General features: G+C 44.9%; 1 protein-coding gene across 1 annotated transcript in view; it reads right to left on the bottom strand.

Annotated features, from left to right (window-relative positions):
* NELL1 (neural EGFL like 1) overlaps nt 1-20,985 on the bottom strand; it is a gene marked incomplete at both ends in the record, with an annotated part of 577,617 nt that overhangs the window by 318,304 nt on the left and 238,328 nt on the right. Inside the window, one exon of the mRNA XM_083355288.1 lies at nt 14,997-15,096. Within this exon, the coding sequence (XP_083211414.1) occupies nt 14,997-15,096 (100 nt within the window). The remainder of the gene's footprint in view (nt 1-14,996; nt 15,097-20,985) is intronic.

The following is a 20,985-nucleotide window of genomic DNA, read 5'->3' as shown; positions in this document are numbered from 1 at the left end:
AAGTTCTTTCTCTTTTGATGGGGGGGGAAGTATTGCCCCCCTCAGAAAGGGCTCGCAACTTGGGTGTCCTCCTGGATTCACAGCTCAACTTGCGCATGCCCAAAATGGTGGACGTGCTTGGCTGAGCTCCGCGAGGAGCTCTGGCAATTTTAGCGACCCTGGGAGCCCCAAAGGAATGTCATTCTCTCTGTGTCGGGGGTCTGGATTAGGGTCGAGGAAAGCTTCTGGTAGTTACTCCTGGAGCTGCTGTGCTGCTTGTCTGGCTTTTCGGAGGGCCCCGGCTGTTCGGAGGAGTTTGGGAGAGCCGTGCAGGCCCGGAAGAACTGGCTGAGCCCCGTGCTGTGCTTTGCGGCGCTGACCAGCTGACTATGCTCTGCGGCGCCGACCAGCTGTTTGTCAGGGCCGCGGGAGCTCAACGAAGCCAGAGGGAGTGGCTGTGCTGTTTGCCGTCGGCTCTCTAAGTCTGGAGTTTCGGAGGTTTGGGAGAGCCGTGCAGGCCCGGAAGAACTAGCTGAGCCCCGTGCTGTGCTCTGCGGCGCCGACCAGCTGATTGTTGGGCCGCGGGAGCTCAGCTGATTGTCGGGCCGCCGGAGCTCAACGAAGCCAAATGGAGGCCTCCGGAGGCTCTGGAAGAACGAGGAAGAACTCGGTAGAGCCTTGTTTTGTACAACACCGACCGGCTGGTTGTCGGAGCTGCGGGAACCCAGTGAAGCCTAGAGAAGTGTGGTGGAGGTCTTGGAAGATCTTGGGAGACCCGCACCCCGCACCCCGCCAACCTGCTGACTCTGGCTGCGGCTATGCTGTTACGGGAGCCTGGTGGAGTCTTGCGGAGCCCGGAATAACTCGACGGAGCTTGGCGACTTTGGGGAGAACTTTCCAGTTGCTTGAGGAGCCGGATGCTGGTTGATTTACGACTATTATTTTGAACTACGGCTTGGAGCAGCGTCAGCGTTTTAAGATGGAGTGGTGAAGATGGCCCTGGTTGGCGTCTGGGACGGTTGGCGGTGAGGGAGTTGGAGTGCCGCGACCGTTTTGGTACGGTGACTATGGCTGGGTGGTGGAGTATGGACTTCTATGCCTGGACATTTGGAGGCATGGACTATTATAGCTGACTGGACCATATCTTTTGAGCCCCACTGAAGTACTATGGGGCCCTGGCTCTCTCCCTATCGGTCAATTGTCACCTGGTCCCTTCCATGACGTGAAAAGGAACCTGAAACCGGAGCTTCTCTTACCACTCTGTGACTTTATGGGTTTTTACCCTAATCCACCTCGCTGACTGGTTTGCCCTATTGTCCTCCCTTTTTTCCTTTCCCCTTGGGTTTTGGAAGGTGCCGGGTGTATAACCACTCTGAGAGAGTGGTTAAGAGTTAAGAGTTTCCATCTGTTCCGTCTTAGAGGTGAGAGCTCTAGGCGGTATCTCTCTCCCTGGCTGTATATCTCAGGCTGCTCCCCGGTTCTGACCGTTGTGAGAGAATGGGGATTGTCCCGGGGTTACCCAGCTCTAGTGGCAGAGGAGCTGGGTCTGCAGTCTGGATATTCTCCTTCCATTTTAAGATCCTCCCATTTTATTTATTTTGATCTAGGTCTGTTTTTGCTGTATTACCCAATTATTATCATGGTTCTGAGGTACTCCAGCACGGTTTTACTCGCCCTCAGGGATGCCCCCCCATCCTGGGTGCGACCCGCCTTACCTTTTAATCTGCCTCTTGATGACGGGCCCAATTGCTGGGACCCTGAGAGATGGCCGGGCAGGAACAGGGGCCTAAGATATAAATTTAATAAGAGGCCCCTGATTACTTTTTTAGCCAAATTTTTTGTAGGGTTAGGGAGGGGGGAGGGTTGTGGTTGGTTGGAGACGGGGGGTAATCCGCCAACTGTTGTTCAGGCCAGGCCCAGGACAGATCGCGTTGAGGGGGAGCCGGGGTCGGTCATCTCCGGAGCTCTGGAGCGGGTCGTGGGATTGCCAATTCCCACGACGATAGGGAATGGCAGCAGGTGTAAGATCAGAGGGCCGTATCGACCTCCGGGAGGGCTTCTCCGCTACTTACAAGCGGTGAGGCGCTCCGACCCTCTGTCTTCGACCCAAGGTTCTGGGAGCGGGGATGTGCAGCCACCTGAGCTCCGGCTGGTGTACCTGAATGCCAGGTCCGTTGCTAACAAGGCTCCTCTCGTCCGGGATCTGGTCGAGGGTGAGCATGCGGACCTGGCCTGCATCACGGAAACCTGGTTGGGCCCAGAGGGTGGTATCCCCCTGGTTGATCTTTGCCCACCAGGCTTCCGGGTGCTACACTGGCCTCGGACTCAGGATAGGGGTGGGGGAGTGGCTGTGGTTATGAGGGAGACCTTATGTCCGCAGGAGGCCACCGTTCCTCAGATAGTCGGGTGTGAACCTCTCTTATTGAGGTTTGGTCCTAGGGCGCAGTTGGGCTTGCTGCTGGTGTACCTTTCGCCTAGTCGCGCAGCAGCAGCCCTGCCTGAGCTTCTCGATATCCTCTCAGGGCTGGTGATTGAGTTTCCCAAACTTATGGTTTTGGGAGACTTCAATCTACCATCCCTGGGAGGAGCATCTGAGTTAGCTCGGGAGTTCATGGCTTCCATGACGGCCATAGACCTGACGCAGGTAATTCATGGACCGACTCATGAGGGAGGCCACACCCTTGACTTGGTTTTCTTATCTGGTTGGTGGTTAGATGATCTTGGTGGGGGCTCCCCAATTGTTATGCCCCTGTCATGGACCGATCATCATCTCCTGCGGCTGGTCTTCCGTTTTGCCACTCCCCACCATGGGGTTGTTGAGCCAACTAGATGGTTCCGCCCCAGGCGCTTAATGGACCCTGAGAGGTTCCAGGCAGCACTGGGGTCCCCACCTGCCTCCTCAGCTCACAGCTCGGCAGATGCCTTAGTGGAAGCCTGGGAAAGGACGGCCACGGAGGCACTTGACCGAGTTGTACCCTTGCGGCCCCTGACCCGGCGCAGATCCCATTCGGCTCCATGGTTCTCCGTGGAGCTCCGGGAGATGAAGCGTCGGAGATGGGGCCTAGAGAGCGTCCACAGATAATCGCCCGGCCGCCCTGTTTAGGGTGACCCGCTCCCTCCTTAATCAGGAGGTGAGTAAGGAACCCTTGCAGGGGCGTGCCGAGGAATTTAGTCAACATCTGTCGGACAAAATTGCTCGGATTCGGACCGGTTTGGACTCCGACTCGGCAGTATCGGATGATCAGGACACAAGCGGTCTTGTCAATGTCACCTGGGAGGAGTTCGATCCTGTAACTCTGGAGGAAGTGGACAGGATCATGGGGAAGCTGAGCTCCACCACATGTTTATTGGACCCGTGCCCTTCCTGGCTGGTTTATGCAGCCCGGGAGGGGACACGAGGCTGGTTCCAGGTGGTTATATCTGCCTCTTTGAGTGAGGGTAGTTTTCCTGCCGCCTTGAAAGAGGCGGTGGTAAGACCTCTCCTCAAGAAGCCTGCCTTGGACCTGGCTGTCTTGAATAACTTTCGTCCAACCTTCGCTTTCTTGCTCCCTCTGGTCCTGGATGAAGCGGATTATCTAGACCCGTACCAATCGGGCTTCAGGCCCGGGTACAGCACGGAGACGGCATTGGTCGCACTGGTGAATGATCTCTGGAGGGCTCGGGACAGGGGATATTCCTCTGTCCTAGTCCTATTTGACCTCTTAGCGGCTTTCGATACCATCGACCATGGTATCCTGCTGCGGCGTCTCAGGGGATTGGGAGTGGGAGGCACGGTTCTTCAGTGGTTCTCCTCCTATCTCCTGGGACGCTCGCAGTCGGTGTTGGCAGGGGGGCAGAGGTCGACCGCGAGGCCTCTCGTTTGTGGAGTCCCTCAGGGGTCGGTCCTCTCGCCTCTCCTGTTCAACATCTACATGAAACCGCTGGGTGAGATCATTCGTGGTTTTGGAGTTGGGTATCATCAGTATGCTGATGATACCCAACTTTTCATTTTGACCCCAAACCACCCCAGTGATGCCCTCGATGTGATGTCCCGGTGCCTGGAGGCGGTCCGGGTCTGGATGGGGAGGAACAGGCTTCGACTCAACCCTGACAAGACTGAGTGGCTGTGCGTACCGGCATCTCGGGATATTCAGGATATCCCACCCCTCACTATGGGGGGTGAGTCATTACCTCCTGTAGATAGGGCTCGCAACTTGGGAGTCCTCCTAGATTCACAACTCTCCTTAGAAGACCATATTGTAGCTGTGACTAGGGGGGCCTTCGCCCAGGTTCGCCTGGTGCGCCAGTTGCGGCCCTATCTAGACCGGGATGCCTTACGTACGGTCACTCATGCGCTCGTGACCTCTCGTCTTGATTACTGCAACGCTCTCTACATGGGGCTACCCTTTAATACCACTCGGAGGCTCCAACTGGTACAGAATGCAGCCGCAAGAGTTGTACTGGGAGTTTCCCGATACTCCCATGTCACACCTTTGCTCCACGAGCTGCATTGGCTACCAGTTGTCTTCCGGGTGAGGTTCAAGGTGTTGGTAATGACCTACAAAGCCCTTCATGGCATGGGTCCGGAATACCTTGGGGAGCACCTGCAGCCGGCATCAACTTCCCTCCGCCCAGTACGCTCCCACAGAGAGGGCCTCCTCAGGGTGCCACCGGTCAAAGAATGCCGACTGGTGGCCCCCAGGGGGAGGGCGTTCTCTGTGGGTGCACCGGATTTATGGAACCATCTTCCGGTCGAGCTCCGGATGGCGCCCGATCTCCGCTCCTTCCGGCGCGATCATAAAACCCATCTCTTTAAACAAGCTGGCCTGGCCTGATGGGACGGGGTGGGATTTTTATAAATGAACTTTAATTTTAATTTGTATTAATTTTATGGGCATTGTTTAATCATGTTTTTATAATTTTAATTTTTGTATCTAGTTTTTATGTATTGCCCTGTTCACCGCCCTGAGTCCCCTGGGAGAAGGGCGGTATATAAATTAAATAAATAAATAAATAAATAAATAAATAAATAAACAAACTTGGATGATCATCTAATGGCCGTGACCAGGGGGGGCCTTTGCACAGGTTTACCTAGTGTACCAGTTGCGCCCCTTTTTGGACCGAGATGCCCTATGCAGAGTTACCCATGCCCTCGTCACTTCTCGTCTGGATTACTGCAATGCTCTTTACATGGGGCTGCCCTTGAAGAGCACCTGGAGGCTTCAACTGGTGCAGAATGCGGCCGCGCTGGTGCTTATGGGAGTATCTCGGTACTCCCATGTTACACCACTCCTGCGCGAGCTTCATTGGCTTCCGGTTGCCCTCCGGGTATGATTCAAGGTGCTGGTAATAACCTTTAAAGCCCTACATGGCTTAGGCCCGGGATACTTGCAAGACCACTTGCTGCCATTGTCAACCTCCCATCGTTCGGTTTGCTCCCACAGAGTCGGCCTCCTCAGGGTGCCGTCGGCCAGGCAATGCTTGCTGGCAACCCCCAGGGGGAAAGCCTTCTCTGTGGGTGCGCCGACCCTCTGGAATGAATTGCTCCCGGAGCTGCAGACGACCCCTGACCTTCAGTCCTTCCACCATGACCTGAAGACGTGGTTGTTCCAACAAGCGGGGCTGGACTGACTATGGTTTTAATTAGCTTTTTACTGGTTTTTAAATTGTCATACAATTATTGTATTTATTGTTTAATTCTTTTTTAAATTTTCTATTCTATGTTTTTAATTTTTATTGTTGTGAGCCACCCTGAGTCCTTAGGGAGAAGGGCGGCATATAAATTTAATAAAATAAATAAATAAATAAACTCACAATGTCACATGACATGTCGTAATGTAGCGACTTTTTTTTCCCATTGCCGGCAATGGGGTGGGTGCAGTTTTGGCATGACACATCCAGTCTGCAGGCCGGCAGTTTGCTACCCCTGTTTTATATGACTGCTATCACTCCAAACAAAACTGTTGAGCTAACAATTCCATTTATGGGAAGCATTCTGAACTATGAGATATCTTTTCTTATGATTTCATTCCTGAAGGTAATCAAGAAAAGATTGTCTGAAATATAAATGTCAGAACTACAGTGTGTGGATAGGATGAGAAATTTAGTTTACTATACTACCTTGATGTGTAATGCATATTATTTCCATTGAAAATACTGAATAATAGAGGCCTTTTTGAATTTAACTTACTTTCTTGCTCACTTTACTTGTGTGCTGCCCTTTCAGAAAAGCTCCAAGAAGTCAACAATATATTTATTATTTATTTATATTTATTTCACACATTTAAGAATTGAACAGAATAGTTCAAACAACTGGAATAGAATTCCAGTCAACTGGACTTAAATGTCATGAACAGAACTTTTCCAACACAAAAATAAATATTCTATCTAAATAAGTTCCAACAACATTAAAAGGAACAAAGAAAAAAAACACACATACAAAGTTATGTGTCTACCTAAGCACCCTCACATTCCTATATAGCAGTGATGGCGAACCTTTTAGATACCGAGCGCCCAAAAACTGCCCCTCCCATCCCCACTCCACCCCGCCCACTCTGTCCCCACCCACATCACCCTGTCTCACCCACTCCCGCTCCACCACTGCTCCACCTGCCCACAGGGCCAGCTACCACCTCCATGGCCTGCTCCAGATCGCCCAGGCGGCCCTGCAGCAACATGGTGGCCATGCCCTCTGCCTATGCCCTGCAGCATCATCTGTGCATAATGGGGTGCAAGGGTAGATATTGTCCTTGTTGCCCAGCTGCCATGTCCTTAGCTGCACTGCTCCCCGTGGGTCATGCCTGGGGGCAACTCTCCTCCAGGGGGGCTGTGGTGAGGAGGTGGCCACAGGGAAGGCGGGGCTGGGGTGACGGCATGCATGCCCACAGAGATGGCTCTGCATGCCGCCTCTGGCATACGTGCCATAGGTTCACCACCACTGCTATATAGCGTTTTCTTGAGGCTGCTGGGAAAGGCAATTCTTAACTGTTTTCTCTGAAACCCAAGAAGAAAGATAAATTTCCTCTCCATAAAGAGGAAATCCCAAAGCATAGAGGCAGCCACTGAAAATTTCCCAGGTCATATGATGAAATGCCAATTTAATCCACAATCAAAACTGGTGTTGTTCTGTGTTAGAGAGATAGCTCTATCTAGTTTATTTATCAATGAGGGCAAGAAAAAAAGGTTCCCCGTTAATTTTTATTTATTTTACTTACACTACCACAATCCACAATGATCCATGGCAATGCAAAAAGATTCATGGCAGTGCAGAATTAAAATAAACAAATACAATAAATCTATGAATGAATGTATCAAAACTACTAAATCACTATTTAACATTACAATTCAAATTGGCAAATATTCAAAACAACTAAAAAGAACTTTAAAAAAAACCCAATTCAGTCTGTCATATTGCAAAGTTTGGAGGATATTTTGAAAACAAAGATCCAGAATGCCTATAATTATTGAAGATTACTTAATTCCTCAAGCTAATTAAAATTCACACCATTAAGTATCCTAAAACTTCTTCAGTCAAATCATGCCTATAATGATTGGGGAAAGATTGTAACAATACCACACGTGGTTTGAATGCCAAATATCATATCAGTCTGACACCCATAAAAAAGGCTCCTCTCTGAACTCCTAGAGAACATTTATTCGAATGACTCACTAACTACATTCACAATCACCCCAAATCACAGTAACCTTCAGCTCAGACACCACACCTTTTTTCTTCTTCTTCATGTAATTGGGAAGAAAAGACCAGAAGATTTGCTTTTGTTTCATTACTGTGTGAGGTATCATCTAAGCAACAAACTGTAATTAACACCACAATTTTAAAAAGCCACAAATGTGGCTTCACTGAAACTAAGCATAGCTAAACAACCAATGGTAAAATGAGATTTAATTAAAAGAAGAAGCAAAGCCTTCTAAAATCTTATCCCCACCCTTGTAAAATGGGAGATTGAAGGCTATATAGTTCAGTTCCTACACCTCTTTTTAAATGATGACTTTACATCACAATCAAATGTGATCATTATAAGACCTGCTCTTAATTTCTAAAAATAGATATATAAATTCCAAAGCTTAGAATTCCAAAGTCAAAATTCTGAAAATGCTTGTATAGCTACATAATATGTGCAAAGTACTTATTAAAATCATGCTGATATTACCCTTTCTGTCAAGGAAGTGTAACACAAGAACATTTAAGGGATTTATAAAAGGTCACTAGAACTGTGTGGGGTGTTTTTTTTTCTCCCTTTCCTAAAAACAGAAAAAGAAAAACCATCACAAGCCTCTCTTTCCTTATTTATTTATTTATTTTATTGATTTGCCCTTGGGCCATATCAAAGTGCAAAGCTCCAGAAACAAATTATTATTGCCATCCTCAGCTCCGGGGGCAGTTCATTCCAGAGGGTCGGTGCGCCCACAGAGAAGGCTCTCCCCCTGGGGGTCGCCAGCCGGCATTGCTTGGCTGACGGCACCCTGCATCAATTGTATGAATTCCCAATTCAGCTCTAACTGCTGAAGCAGACGTTCTTAGATCTACACCCAAAATACATCTCAAATGCTGGGACTGTGTTTGTTCTAGAACTGTGGTTGAGAATAGACCCCAAACTTTATATACTTTAATTAATGGGGCTAGGGACCCTGGGTAACTATGATTTGTTACTTTAAGCAGTAAATTCAAATGAGCTTTTGCTCTAAGTGTAATCCATTGATGATGGCAGGCCCAAGATCAAGTCTTGGAAAAAGTTATGCCTAAATAAATATAAGAGGTGACTAGAACTGGTTTTTTCCCCTCCCTTTCCTAAAAACAGAAAAAGAAAAACCATCACAAGCCTATCTTTCCTACCGTCTTCAGCACAAACATTTAGTTTACATATTTGCATGTCATTCTGACAAATACCTGACAGATAAGTACATGCACACTATGTGAACTCAAACAGCTGTTCCTGAGAAGAAAAATTGTGTCTCAAAGAATTCTTTTTAAGTAGGCAACCTCATTTCTTGCAGTAGAGTGATTAAATTCATATTTTTCAGCATCTACTTAATATTTAATAAAAATTAAGTTGTAGAAATAATTCAGATCTCACAATAATTCACTAGATTTTATACCTCCCACAGCAACTTGCTAGAATTTTATATCTACTGTATTCTCTAGAAACAGTCTAATCTTAGGGCTAAATTCAAAGAAGTGAGAACACTGTTCTCTAATGTGTCTCCTAAAGCAGCCACTCAAATAAATTATAAATCTTTTTTATGTAAGTAAATTATGAGGATTAATAGAAGACATTACTACCTCTCATTGTATGTTTCCATATAGACAGTAACCCAAACGTATTAAAATCTGTTCTAAAATAAGTCCCATTTTATATTTCAGCTATAGGTAAAGGTAAAGGTTCCCCCGCACATGCATGCTAGTTGTTTCCGACTCTAGGGGCCGGTGCTCATCTCCGTTTCAAAGCCGAAGAGCCAGTGCTTGTCCGAAGATGTTTCCATGGTCATGTGGCCAGCATGACTAGACGCCAAAGGCGCACGGAATGCTGTTACCTTCCCACCTTAGTGGTCCCTATTTTTCTACTTGCACGTTTACGTGCTTTCGAACTGCTAGGTTGGCAGAAGCTGGGACAAGTAACAGGCACTCACTCTGTTACACGGCACTCGGGATTCGACCCGCCAAACTGCCGACCATCTGATCGACAAGCTCAGTGTCCTAACCCACTGAGCCACCACGTCCCTATCTCAGTCATAACAATGAAAGTTATTTCTGAGCAGACTGTAAAAGATCAATAGATATATATATCATTATAAAACACCAAATAGCATGACACAGAATGATGTGGTAAAACTTTTTCTTCCAGGAAAAAAATCATCACATTCATCACACACACATTATCATACATACTCCAGTCCCAAATTGTGGCAACAGGGAAAAATCACAAAACCTACTCTGGTTACCATGAAGAAATTATTGCACCTTTCTACTTATTTATTATTTAAGAAAATTTAAATGGGTGCTCAACTCATTCTTGTTGACTCCAGGTGGCTTATGAGACAAACTATCAATTATTTTAGTTTTTAAAAATAGCAAAAGAGAATTAACTGCAATAATAATTACATATCAATCTGAATACTTAGAATTATTCTACATTATTTTTATATGCAAAAATGGAAAAAATACAATTGTGGTGTTTTATAATTATGAATGTACTACTTTCAGACTAGGTTTGGAAAATTTCTATAAATCCTGCTGAAACACCAGCCTTGTACCTGAGAGTCTTGAAATTATATCTACAGAATTTGAAATACAGCTATAATAGAGCACTAACTGAAATATAGTTATATATGGCAATACTAAAAATAACACATCTGGGAAAAATGCTGTTATTAAGGAGAAATAAACCAGAAAATCCTAAAATCTAGTTAAAGTAAAACATTAAGGGATGTGATATAAATTATGTCAAACTAAGTTTGCTATAAACAGCAATAGGAACTTGGTGAGATATAAATTAATGTAATGAAAAATTATTTCATGATATATTCATTGTCTAGTATATAATAATAAAATAAGTACTAACCATAATGGTTAAATTTCTCTGAAAAGACTAATGAATGCTCCATAAATAAAAGGAGTTCAATTCTTGGGTTGAAATGTGTCTGGCCCAAAACTTCATCATTTATATTTCCTTGTATATTCTACAACTGTTTTTGTAATGTATTGGGCTTAGTCTTACCTAAGTATATCACATGGGGTTAATTGCTGGAAGGAAGGAGCACTAACTGAAATATAGTTATATATGGCAATACTAAAAATAACACATCTGGAAAAAATGCTGTTATTAAGGAGAAATAAACATTTATTTTTCACTGCCATATTTTGTTCTATTAATTGCCTCAGAAAATTAAAAATTACTACCAAATTTTTAACGTAATATAAATACATTTCTTTGATTTGAGCCAATTGGCTTTTTTATGAATGTGGGGTTCAGATTTGGGTTTAGTTTACAATATCTAAATGGCTTGCCGTCTGGGTGTTTTAAGGATTGCTTTCTTCCATATACCTTTCTTTATATGCTACACGTCCCACTGCTTTGTGATGCAACCGTGATGAATAATAGCATCCATCTGATAGAAATATATTTCCTGCTGATATTAGATAGGTGTCACAGTTTTATTTATTTTAGCATTTGGATAAACCTAGCTGTTAAAACCCCTTCATGGATTACTGCCTTGTCGTGGCGAAGGGGCTTGCGTAATTCAATGAAGCTATGAGCTATGCCGTGCAGGGCCACCCAAGACGGACAGGTCATAGCCGAGAGTTCTGACAAAACGTGATCCACTGGAGAAGGAAATGGCAACCCACTCCAGTATCTTTGCCATGAAAACCCTATGGACAGTACCAAAAGGCAAAACGATATGACGCTGGAAGATGAGCCCCTCAGGTCGGAAGGCGTCCAATATGCTACTGGGGAAGAGCAGAGGGCTAGTACTAGTAGCGCCAGAAAGAATGAAGCGACTGGGCCAAAGCCGAAAGGACGCTCAGCTGTGGATGTGTCTGGTGGTGAAAGGAAAGTCCGATGCTGTAAAGATTTTTTCTCCATAGGAACCTGGAATGTAAGATCCATGAATCAAGGAAAGCTGGACGTGGTCAAACAAGAGATGACAAGACTGAACATCGACATCTTAGGTATCAGCGAACTAAAATGGACAGGAATGGGTGAATTTAATTCAGATGACCATCAGGTATACTACTGCGGGCAAGAATCCCTCAGAAGAAATGGAGTAGCCTTGATAGTCAATAAAAGAGTAGGAAAAGCAATACTGGGATACAATCCTCAAAATGACAGAATGATCTCAGTTCGAATCCAAGGCAAACCATTCAATATCACAGTAGTCCAAGTCTATGCCCCAACCACCAGTGCTGAAGAGGATGAAATTGACCAGTTCTATGAAGCCCTACAGCACCTTATAGAACTAACACCAAAAAATGATGTCCTTATCATCATGGGGGATTGGAATGCTAAAGTAGGAAGCCAAAAGATAACTGGAATAACAGGCAAGTTTGGCCTTGGAGTACAAAATGAAGCAGGGCACAGGCTGATAGAATTTTGTCAAGAGAATACGATGGTCATAGCAAACACTCTTTTCCAACAACCCAAGAGACGGCTCTACACATGGACATCACCAGACGGTCAACACAGAAATCAGATTGACTATATGCTCTGCAGCCAAAGATGGAGAAGCTCTATACAGTCAGTAAAAACAAGACCAGGAGCTGACTGTGGCTCAGATCATGAGCTTCTCCTTGCAAAGTTTAAGCTTAAACTGAAGAAAGTAGGGAAAAGCACTAGGCCACTCAGGTATGAATTAAATCATATCCCTGTTGAATATACAGTAGAGGTGACAAATAGATTTAAGGAATTAGATCTGATAGACAGAGTGCCTGAAGAACTATGGACAGAGGTTCGCGACATTGTACAACAGGTAGCAACCAAAACCATCCCAAAGAAAAAGAAATGCAAGAAAGCAAAATGGCTGTCTGAGGAAGCTTTGCAAATAGCTGAGGAAAGGAGGGAAGCAAAAGGCAAGGGAGAAAAACATAGATATGCCCAATTGAATGCAGAATTCCAGAGAATAGCTAGAAGAGATAAGAATGCCTTCTTAAATGAACAGTGCAAAGAAATAGAAGAAAACAATAGAATAGGGAGGACCAGAGATCTTTTCAAGAAAATTGGAGAGATGAAGGGAACGTTTAATGCAAAAATGGGCATGATAAAGGACCAAAATGGCAGGGACCTAACAGAGGCAGAAGAGATTAAGAAGAGGTGGCAAAATTACACAGAAGAACTATACAAGAATGAGCTTAATGTCCCAGATAATCACAATGAGTTGGTCACTGACCTCGAGCCAGACATCCTAGAATGTGAAGTGAAGTGGGCCTTAGAAAAGCTGAGCAACAACAAAGCTAGTGGAGGTGACAGTATTCCAGCTGAGCTATTCAAAATCTTAAAAGACAGTGCAGTAAAAGTGCTACACTCAATTTGCCAGCAAATTTGGAAAACTCAACAGTGGCCACAGGATTGGAAAAGATCAGTTTACATTCCAATTCCAAAGAAAGGCAGTGCCAAAGAATGTTCAAACTATCGCACCATTGCACTCATTTCTCATGCTAGTAAAGTCATGCTTAAAATCCTACAAGCTAGACTTCAGCAGTATGTGGATCGAGAACTACCAGAAGTACAGGCAGGATTTCGAAGAGGCAGAGGAACTAGAGATCAAATTGCCAACATACGCTGGATCATGGAGAAAGCTAGGGAGTTCCAGAAAAACATCTACTTCTGCTTCATTGACTATGCTAAAGCCTTTGATTGTGTGGATCATAACAAACTGTGGCAAGTTCTTAAAGAGATGGGAGTACCAGACCATCTTATTTGTCTCTTGAGAAACCTATATGCGGGTCAAGAAGCAACAGTGAGAACTGGACACGGAACCACTGATTGGTTCAAAATTGGGAAAGGAGTCCGGCAAGGCTGTATACTGTCACCCTGCCTATTTAACTTATATGCAGAGCACATCATGAGAAAGGCAGGGCTAGATGAATCAAAAGTTGGAATTAAGATTGCCGGAAGAAATATCAACAACCTAAGATACGCAGATGATACCACTCTAATGGCAGAAAGTGAAGAAGAACTAAAGAGCCTCTTGTTGCGGGTGAAGAAGGAGAGTGCAAAACTTGGGTTGAAACTTAACATTAAGAAAACCAAGATCATGGCATCTGGCCCTCTCAATTCCTGGCAAATAGATGGGGAAGAAATGGAGGTAGTGACAGATTTTATTTTCCTGGGCTCCAAGATCACTGCAGATGGGGACTGTAGCCAAGAAATTAAAAGACGCTTGCTCCTGGGGAGGAAAGCCATGGCAAATCTAGACAGCACACTAAAAAGCAGAGACATCACCCTGTCAACAAAAGTGCGTATAGTCAAGGCTATGGTCTTCCCAGTTGCAATGTATGGCAGTGAAAGTTGGACCATAAGAAAGGCTGAGCGCCAAAGAATTGAGGCCTTTGAACTATGGTGCTGGAGAAGACTCCTGCGAGTCCCTTGGACTGCAAGGCGATCAAACCGGTCAGTCCTAGAGGAGATAAACCCTGACTGCTCTTTAGAAGGCCAGATCCTGAAGCTAAAACTCAAATACTTTGGCCACCTAATGAGAAGGAAGGACTCACTGGAGAAGAGCCTAATGCTGGGAAAGATCGAGGGCAATAGAAGAAGGGGACGACAGAGAATGAGGTGGCTGGATGGAGTCACTGAAGCTGTAGGCGTGAGCTTAAATGGACTCCAGAAGATGGTAGAGGACAGGAAGGCCTGGAGGAACATTGTCCATAGGGTCGCGATGGGTCGGACACGACTTCGCAGCTAACAACAACAGCTGTTAAAAATAAACAGATTTCTTGATGCATAACCTTAATAATGTTTCTTTGATGGCTCATGTTTTAATACATTTCATAATTTTGTGAATCTGCTGTTTTTAAACCACACTGGGTGGAAAAATTATAACTTCAGGCTTCATTCATGGAACACAGCAGCATTTGAGGGACTGGGATTTTATGATGCCATCAAAAGAGATGGGAATCATTTTTTGGCCCATATCTTATTTTAAAGAATTAGGGTAGAAATAGTAGCAGAGATCTTTTGGGAGGCAAATCATTGCCATAATCATCATAAAACACACTTCTATCTTAAAATTCTGAAATTCAGCTATGTTATAACTTAATTTAAGTGGTGTGATGTGGGGAATGCTGGGAAGTTGTGTATGGCCTATAAGTTGAAACCCTATGTGGTTCTCCTATATGGTCTTCTTATTCCTAGTGGAATAATAATGTTGTTTTCTGATTCTATGTCTAGGAAGCTTCATTTAGCTAAATAAAATCTGTTCAAAGAAACATCATAGAACCTATAAAATTCTTCCACTCTAAATTCAATAAACTACTCAAAAACCGCTTAAATTGTCAAAAATCCACGCAGCATCCTACTTACCTTTACAAACACTGCAGCACTGATTCTCTGGGAGTATATAGTCTTTTTCTGAGCAGTTCAGCGGAGGACAGGTCTCTGTTACTCTTACTAAAATTCCATTCTGGAAATAAACAATGATTCATAATTGATAAAAATGAAAGTTACACGGTCAACTCATAATTCTGAAGTTATAACATGAATGGTCTTTACCAACAACATTATAAACTGTCAGATACATTTCATAAGCTAAACACATTTCACACAACACCATTTGTATTGCCAAAGTTAAAAATGGCATTATTCTTAAATTCAAGACTGCACAGCTTATTATACTTTCTATATTCTATTTAACTATTTTCATGAATCAATTTTCCATTGATGCTATTGGTTTTTATTGTTATTATTTGTTTCATTTGTTACTGAAGTCACTTTAGACCTAAATTTGAGCTTCAATCTATGGCTTCATTTTAATCTATTGCAAAATTCAGAATCTAGAAATTTGGCATTCTTCAATCTATACAGTTCATGTACACATTTTATTATATGTGAAGGTAAAGGTTCCCCCGCACGTGCGTGCTATTTGTTTCCAACTCTAGGGGCCGGTGCTCATCTCCGTTTCAAAGCCGAAGAGCCAGCGCTCATCCGAGGATGTCTCCGTGGTCATGTGGCCGGCATGACTAGATGCCAAAGGCGCACGGAACGCTGTTACCTTCCCACCGTAGTGGTTCCTATTTTTCTACTTGCATTTTTACGTGCTTTAGAACTGCTAGGTTGGCAGAAGCTGGGACGAGTAGCAGGCGCTCACTCTGCTACGCGGCACTCGGGATTCGACCCACCAAACTGCCGACCATCTGATCGACAAGCTCAGCGTCCTAACCCACTGAGCCACCGCGTCCCTTATATGAGTCACAAACAAATCATTAACCTTCCTTTTTTTAAAAAAGTATTTTATTAATTTTCTATCATTACAATTCATTTGTGCTTAATGAACAATGAATTGACTGGGTTGATTTTTGCTTAGTCATAAAAGTTAAGTTCTTACTCTCTATATCATTTTTCCAACCATTGATAGAATAAATTCCATGTTTGAAAGTATTCTGTGTCTTCTTTTTCTTTAATTCTCAATGTGAGTCTATCCATTTCCACACAGTCCAGTATTTTCTTAATTATCGACAAATCATTAGCCTTTCTTTAGTGGCTTGTAGCCATCCTATTTGGTCTAACAGGAAGTGTATGTTAGGTTTTGTCAATTAAAGAAGACAAAATTGCAAGATCAGGGAAGGTTGCCTTCTTGTCCTGGCACCTATTCTGCAGAAAATCTTATCACCTGAGATCAGATTATCTCCACACTGCTGGTCATCCAAAAAATACTGAAGACCTGCCTATTTGCCCAGACATGGGAAATGAGTGAAGCCCAGATGTTTAATATTATTTGGTGCTTGTCTGTATTCCAAGCTGTTGTTTTTCTTGGATGTTGTGTTGTGTGTTTTATTAGTTCTAATATTGTTTTTACTTTGCAATGTTATTCATCACCCAGAGTTGCTTTGGTGAGAAGGGTGGCTACATAAATGTAAAAACAAACAAACAAACAAACAACCAGTAAATACAACAATGGATCCCTATACACAGTACAAAAAACTCATTTCACTATAATAATTTTGCCCAAAATACAATGTCTACTTTTTAAATGCTGAAATGAAAAAGGCAACCTTTTTCTAGTGATGCAGGGATCTTAAATGTTAGCAGTTCTTTCAGACTGTATTCTAAAAAAATAATAATTCAGAGCATGAATGTTACACATTTTTGCAACTCTGATCTCCTTTAAAATATAGGTCTTTCCATGGAACATGCAGCAGGTATGAAGGACAGATACACAACCCCGGGGGGGGAGCTTCTGCACAACAGTATGCATAGCATATTATATGTGTACTGTATATTACACAATGCTTGAAGACATGACCAGGCAAATAGAAAAACAGTTCTCTTGGAAACCAGAATCTACTCTCATTTTGATCAGCTTGTTCATAATGAAGCATTTGTGTCACTAATAGTATAATGCATGCAATTCTGTTCATTATGGCTATGAATTCAACCCATATCTCTGCACAAAAAAATATATTTTTGCAAATGTCTAAGTATTTTCCATTATTTTAGCACAATAAGCCAAAGTTATTTTTAAAAGTTTAAAACTGAAAACACCTCAAACTGAAAGAGTAAGTAGGATACATTACATTCCTTTTATTTTACAAACAAAAAGCACATAACAAAAGTAAAATTATTCTATAGAGCGAAAATTTTACATATGTTTACCTCATGTGGTCTAAACTATTGAAAATAAAAATAAACCAGAAAATCCTAAAATCTAGTTAAAGTAAAACATTAAGGGATGTGATATAAATTATGTCAAACTAAGTTTGCTATAAACAGCAATAGGAACTTGGTGAGATATAAATTAATGTAATGAAAAATTATTTCATGATATATTCATTGTCTAGTATATAAATAATAAAATAAGTACTAACCATAATGGTTAAATTTATTTGAAAAGACTAATGAATGCTCCATAAATAAGAGGAGTTCAATTCTTGGGTTGAAATGTGTCTGGCCCAAAACTTTATCATTTATATTTCCTTGTATATTCTACAACTGCTTTTGTAATGTATTGGGCTTAGTCTTACCTAAGTATATCACATGGGGTTAATTGCTGGAAGGTTGCTTAAGCAGGGAAGCTGGCTAACGGCTCCCAGCTCCTTAGACAACACGTCTCCAGTGCCGCCATTGGCTGCTTCTAGGGCGGCAGTAGGTTGCTTTAAACCTATTGGCCGACACCTAAAGGCCAGGGTATAAATTGCTGCATTTGCAGCCCTGTTTCTCAGTTCAGTTTCTGCACCTGAATAAAGAATGAATCTTGCTGAACTCACTCACCTCATCTCGTCAATCAAGTAATGAACCCAGTATCTAGCACAGGTGACGAATGTGGGCTCCTGCTCCTCCAAATTTGCTGAAGAGTCACTAGGGGAGAGGCCGAACACGCCTGGTAGGAAAAGCAATTCCCCCCTACAGTCGGCCTAGCACAGCCACACTAGCGACCACGCGCCCAGAGGACCAGTCCCTGGGCAACGGAGGAGCAGGACAAGAAGACAACGAGCCCCAGCCGTGAAGACCAGCAGAAATGGCAAAGGTTGGAAAGCTGGAAGAATTTGATATAGCTCACCCAGAAAGATGGTCTTCGTATCTATCCAGGGTCGAGAACTATCTACGTGCAAATCAAGTTGTCAAGGATGGCCTGAAGGCTGCTATGCTCCTGTGTGTGTATGGCCCAGCCACGTTCGACATTGCAGAGAACTTGTTCACGCCAACGCCATTGGAGTCCATAACATTCACGGACTTGAACAAACGGCTCGGAGACCACTTCCTGCCCAAACTGTCGGTAATCACTTGGCCCCATGCATTTGAACAGAGGGTTCAGCAACCAGGTGAAACCGCATCTGAATTCATCGCGGCGTTGAGGCAGGCCGCATGCCTGTGACAGTTCTCTGACGTCGAGGAGAGGCTACGAGACCAGCTTGTCTGCGGTCTCCGGAATTGAGAGTTACAGCAAAAACTCTCCTCCAAAGAGACTCTGTCATTCCCAAACACGCTGAAAGAGATCATGGCAGACGAACGTGCCAGCGGGGCCGTACAAGCCATGCGGTCTGCCAAAACAGCACAGCACAAGGAAGCCGTCCACCATGAGGACGTCGAACATGTAGAAGACCCAGAAGACAACATAGAAGTCAACAAGCTACAAAGAAACAATGACCAACAGTGTCACAGCGACAAGCAACAAGGGGCAACTTACAAGGCAGATCCCTTCCTTAGGTGCTCAGGTTGTGGCGGCTGCCACCAACGCATGGACTGTAGGTTCCGGACAGCCATGTGTCGGGCCTGCGGAAAGACCGGCCACATAGCATCTATCTGCAGAGGTCGCCAAAGGGACCGGCAATTAAATCGCCAGTCAGACATTCTGATGAGGAGAGGTACCAGGGCCCCAGGACAGTATAGTGTAGGGTTTTGCTCCAGCTGCAGAAGCATTTGCCACATGGGAGCTCACCGCCCTATTAAGCTGAAGTTCAGACAGCAGGTGGAGCTGCAAGGGGTCCCCTGCAAGATGGAGCTGGACATGGGCTCAGCCATATCCATTATTTCACATGAGACATTGAATTTTGTCTGCAATCACAGCAAGAGATGGGCCAAGCTGAGGCTATCTGACATTGTACTAACCAACTTCCAGAATGCTAGAGTCGCAGTCAAGGGTGAGGCCACATTAGCCATTAAATTTAAGGGGTTTTCTGGCCACCTGGACGTTGTCATAGTAGGGGGCCAGTGAATGAGCCTGATCAGGCTCAACTGGTTTGATGCACTAGGCAAGTAACCGGGATCAACCGGATGCAAGTCGCGAGTCTAGCAACAGTATGCGAGGATTTTGCAAATGTGTTTGACTCAGCTCTGGGGACATACACGGGCCCGCCAATAACATATAAACTAGATCCTACCGTATTTTCCGGCGTATAAGACGACCCGGCGTATAAGACGACCCCCAACTTTTAAGAAGATTTTCAAGGTTTTCCGTCTTATACGCCGGAAAACACTTACATGCCCTGCCCTCCCTGTCCGTCGCAGAGGAGGCGAAGGCCCGACTGGCCCCGCCGGACCTCCCGCTGCTCCCGCGCTTCTGCCGGCCCCCGAGGCGCAGCGTTTCCCGGGCAGCAGGCAGCGCCGGAGGGCAGCCGCCACCCTGCCACGGCCGGCACCCCTCCTGCTTCCCCCCCCCAAGGCCTTGAACTTCTCCCATTGGGCGCAGCAGCCTCTTTTTTAGAACTCATGTGCCGCTTCCCTCTCACTGTCGGCCGAGGTGCGCTCGGCCCGGGCTCCCGGTCCCTCTTCCCGGCTGGCTTCCTGCCCTGCCCCTCATGGAGCTGGACTGGGCGTACAGCCTCTCGGTGTGGCTGCTTTTCCTGGGCGCAAATTCGTGTTGGCGTGGCTGAAGATGCGTACTTGCAAAGATATAGCGCCATGGCCTTTTCCCATGCAAAAAGAAGCCAGGGCACGCCCGGCAACTTAAGAGGCGCTTGGACGAGGAGTTTAAAAAGGGGGAAGAGAGGGTGTGCACGTGTGCACCCTGCTGCCTATTTTTGCAGCCTCGTTTCAAAATGGGGGTGGGGGAAAAATAGGATGGGCTCGACGGCGCGCTGATTGCAAGCCACCCTCGAAGGACGCGCATCCCGAGAAGAACTGACTGCAACAGCAAGGGCGTGCGTAGACACACGAGCGAGCACCGGCATGTTGGCAGAGCGATCTGCGCGGCCACTTTGCACACAACCTGTTACCTTCGGGTTTGTGAACCTGGCTCGCGAAACGCGGAAAGTCTCTGCATTCTTAGAAGTGCGGTAACCCCTTCACGCAAACAGGTCGCCTTTGGATGGCCGCCAGCTCTGCGCATTTATGTCTTCTGACGGGGATTCAAAGAAAAATGAGCGGTCCTCGATGAAATCCAAAGCCTCACCCCAGTCGTAGTTTTAATCATGCGAGCGCGAATGTAATTGGGAATAAATCTTTCATCCATCTCTCCATCCGTAATAAAAGCATCTTTTTGCGAGCAGTTCAAGTGTGCTCTATTTGTTTCTTGTTCGCAAAACTAGAGAGGATGGAAATGTTGTGTAAATGTGTAATAAGACTGGGTCCGCAGCTTTGGAGTGGTAATGATGGCAACTGTGCTATCCCGGCAGTGCACGTGGCGAACATTATGAACACACAGGCGGGTATAATAGTTTCTGCACAGGAAAAATACAGACAAGGAGGGGTGTGACTCGGTGTGCATTTCAATTGTGCAGCCCTTCCTAACTTGCACATATGTTTTTTGAACGTCCGGACTTACGTCTGCTGACTAATCCACCAACAGTCAACAAATCCCTATTCTCTTTTGTAACTAAATTAATTGCTTTCTCTCCTGCGGCTCCTGAGCTCAGAC

The sequence above is a fragment of the Vipera ursinii genome, assembly GCF_947247035.1.
Source record: "Vipera ursinii genome assembly, chromosome: 1".
Lineage (NCBI taxonomy): Eukaryota > Metazoa > Chordata > Lepidosauria > Squamata > Viperidae > Vipera > Vipera ursinii.
The sequence above is the reverse complement of the archived record's forward strand: the minus strand, read 5'-3'. Positions and strand labels throughout refer to the sequence as shown.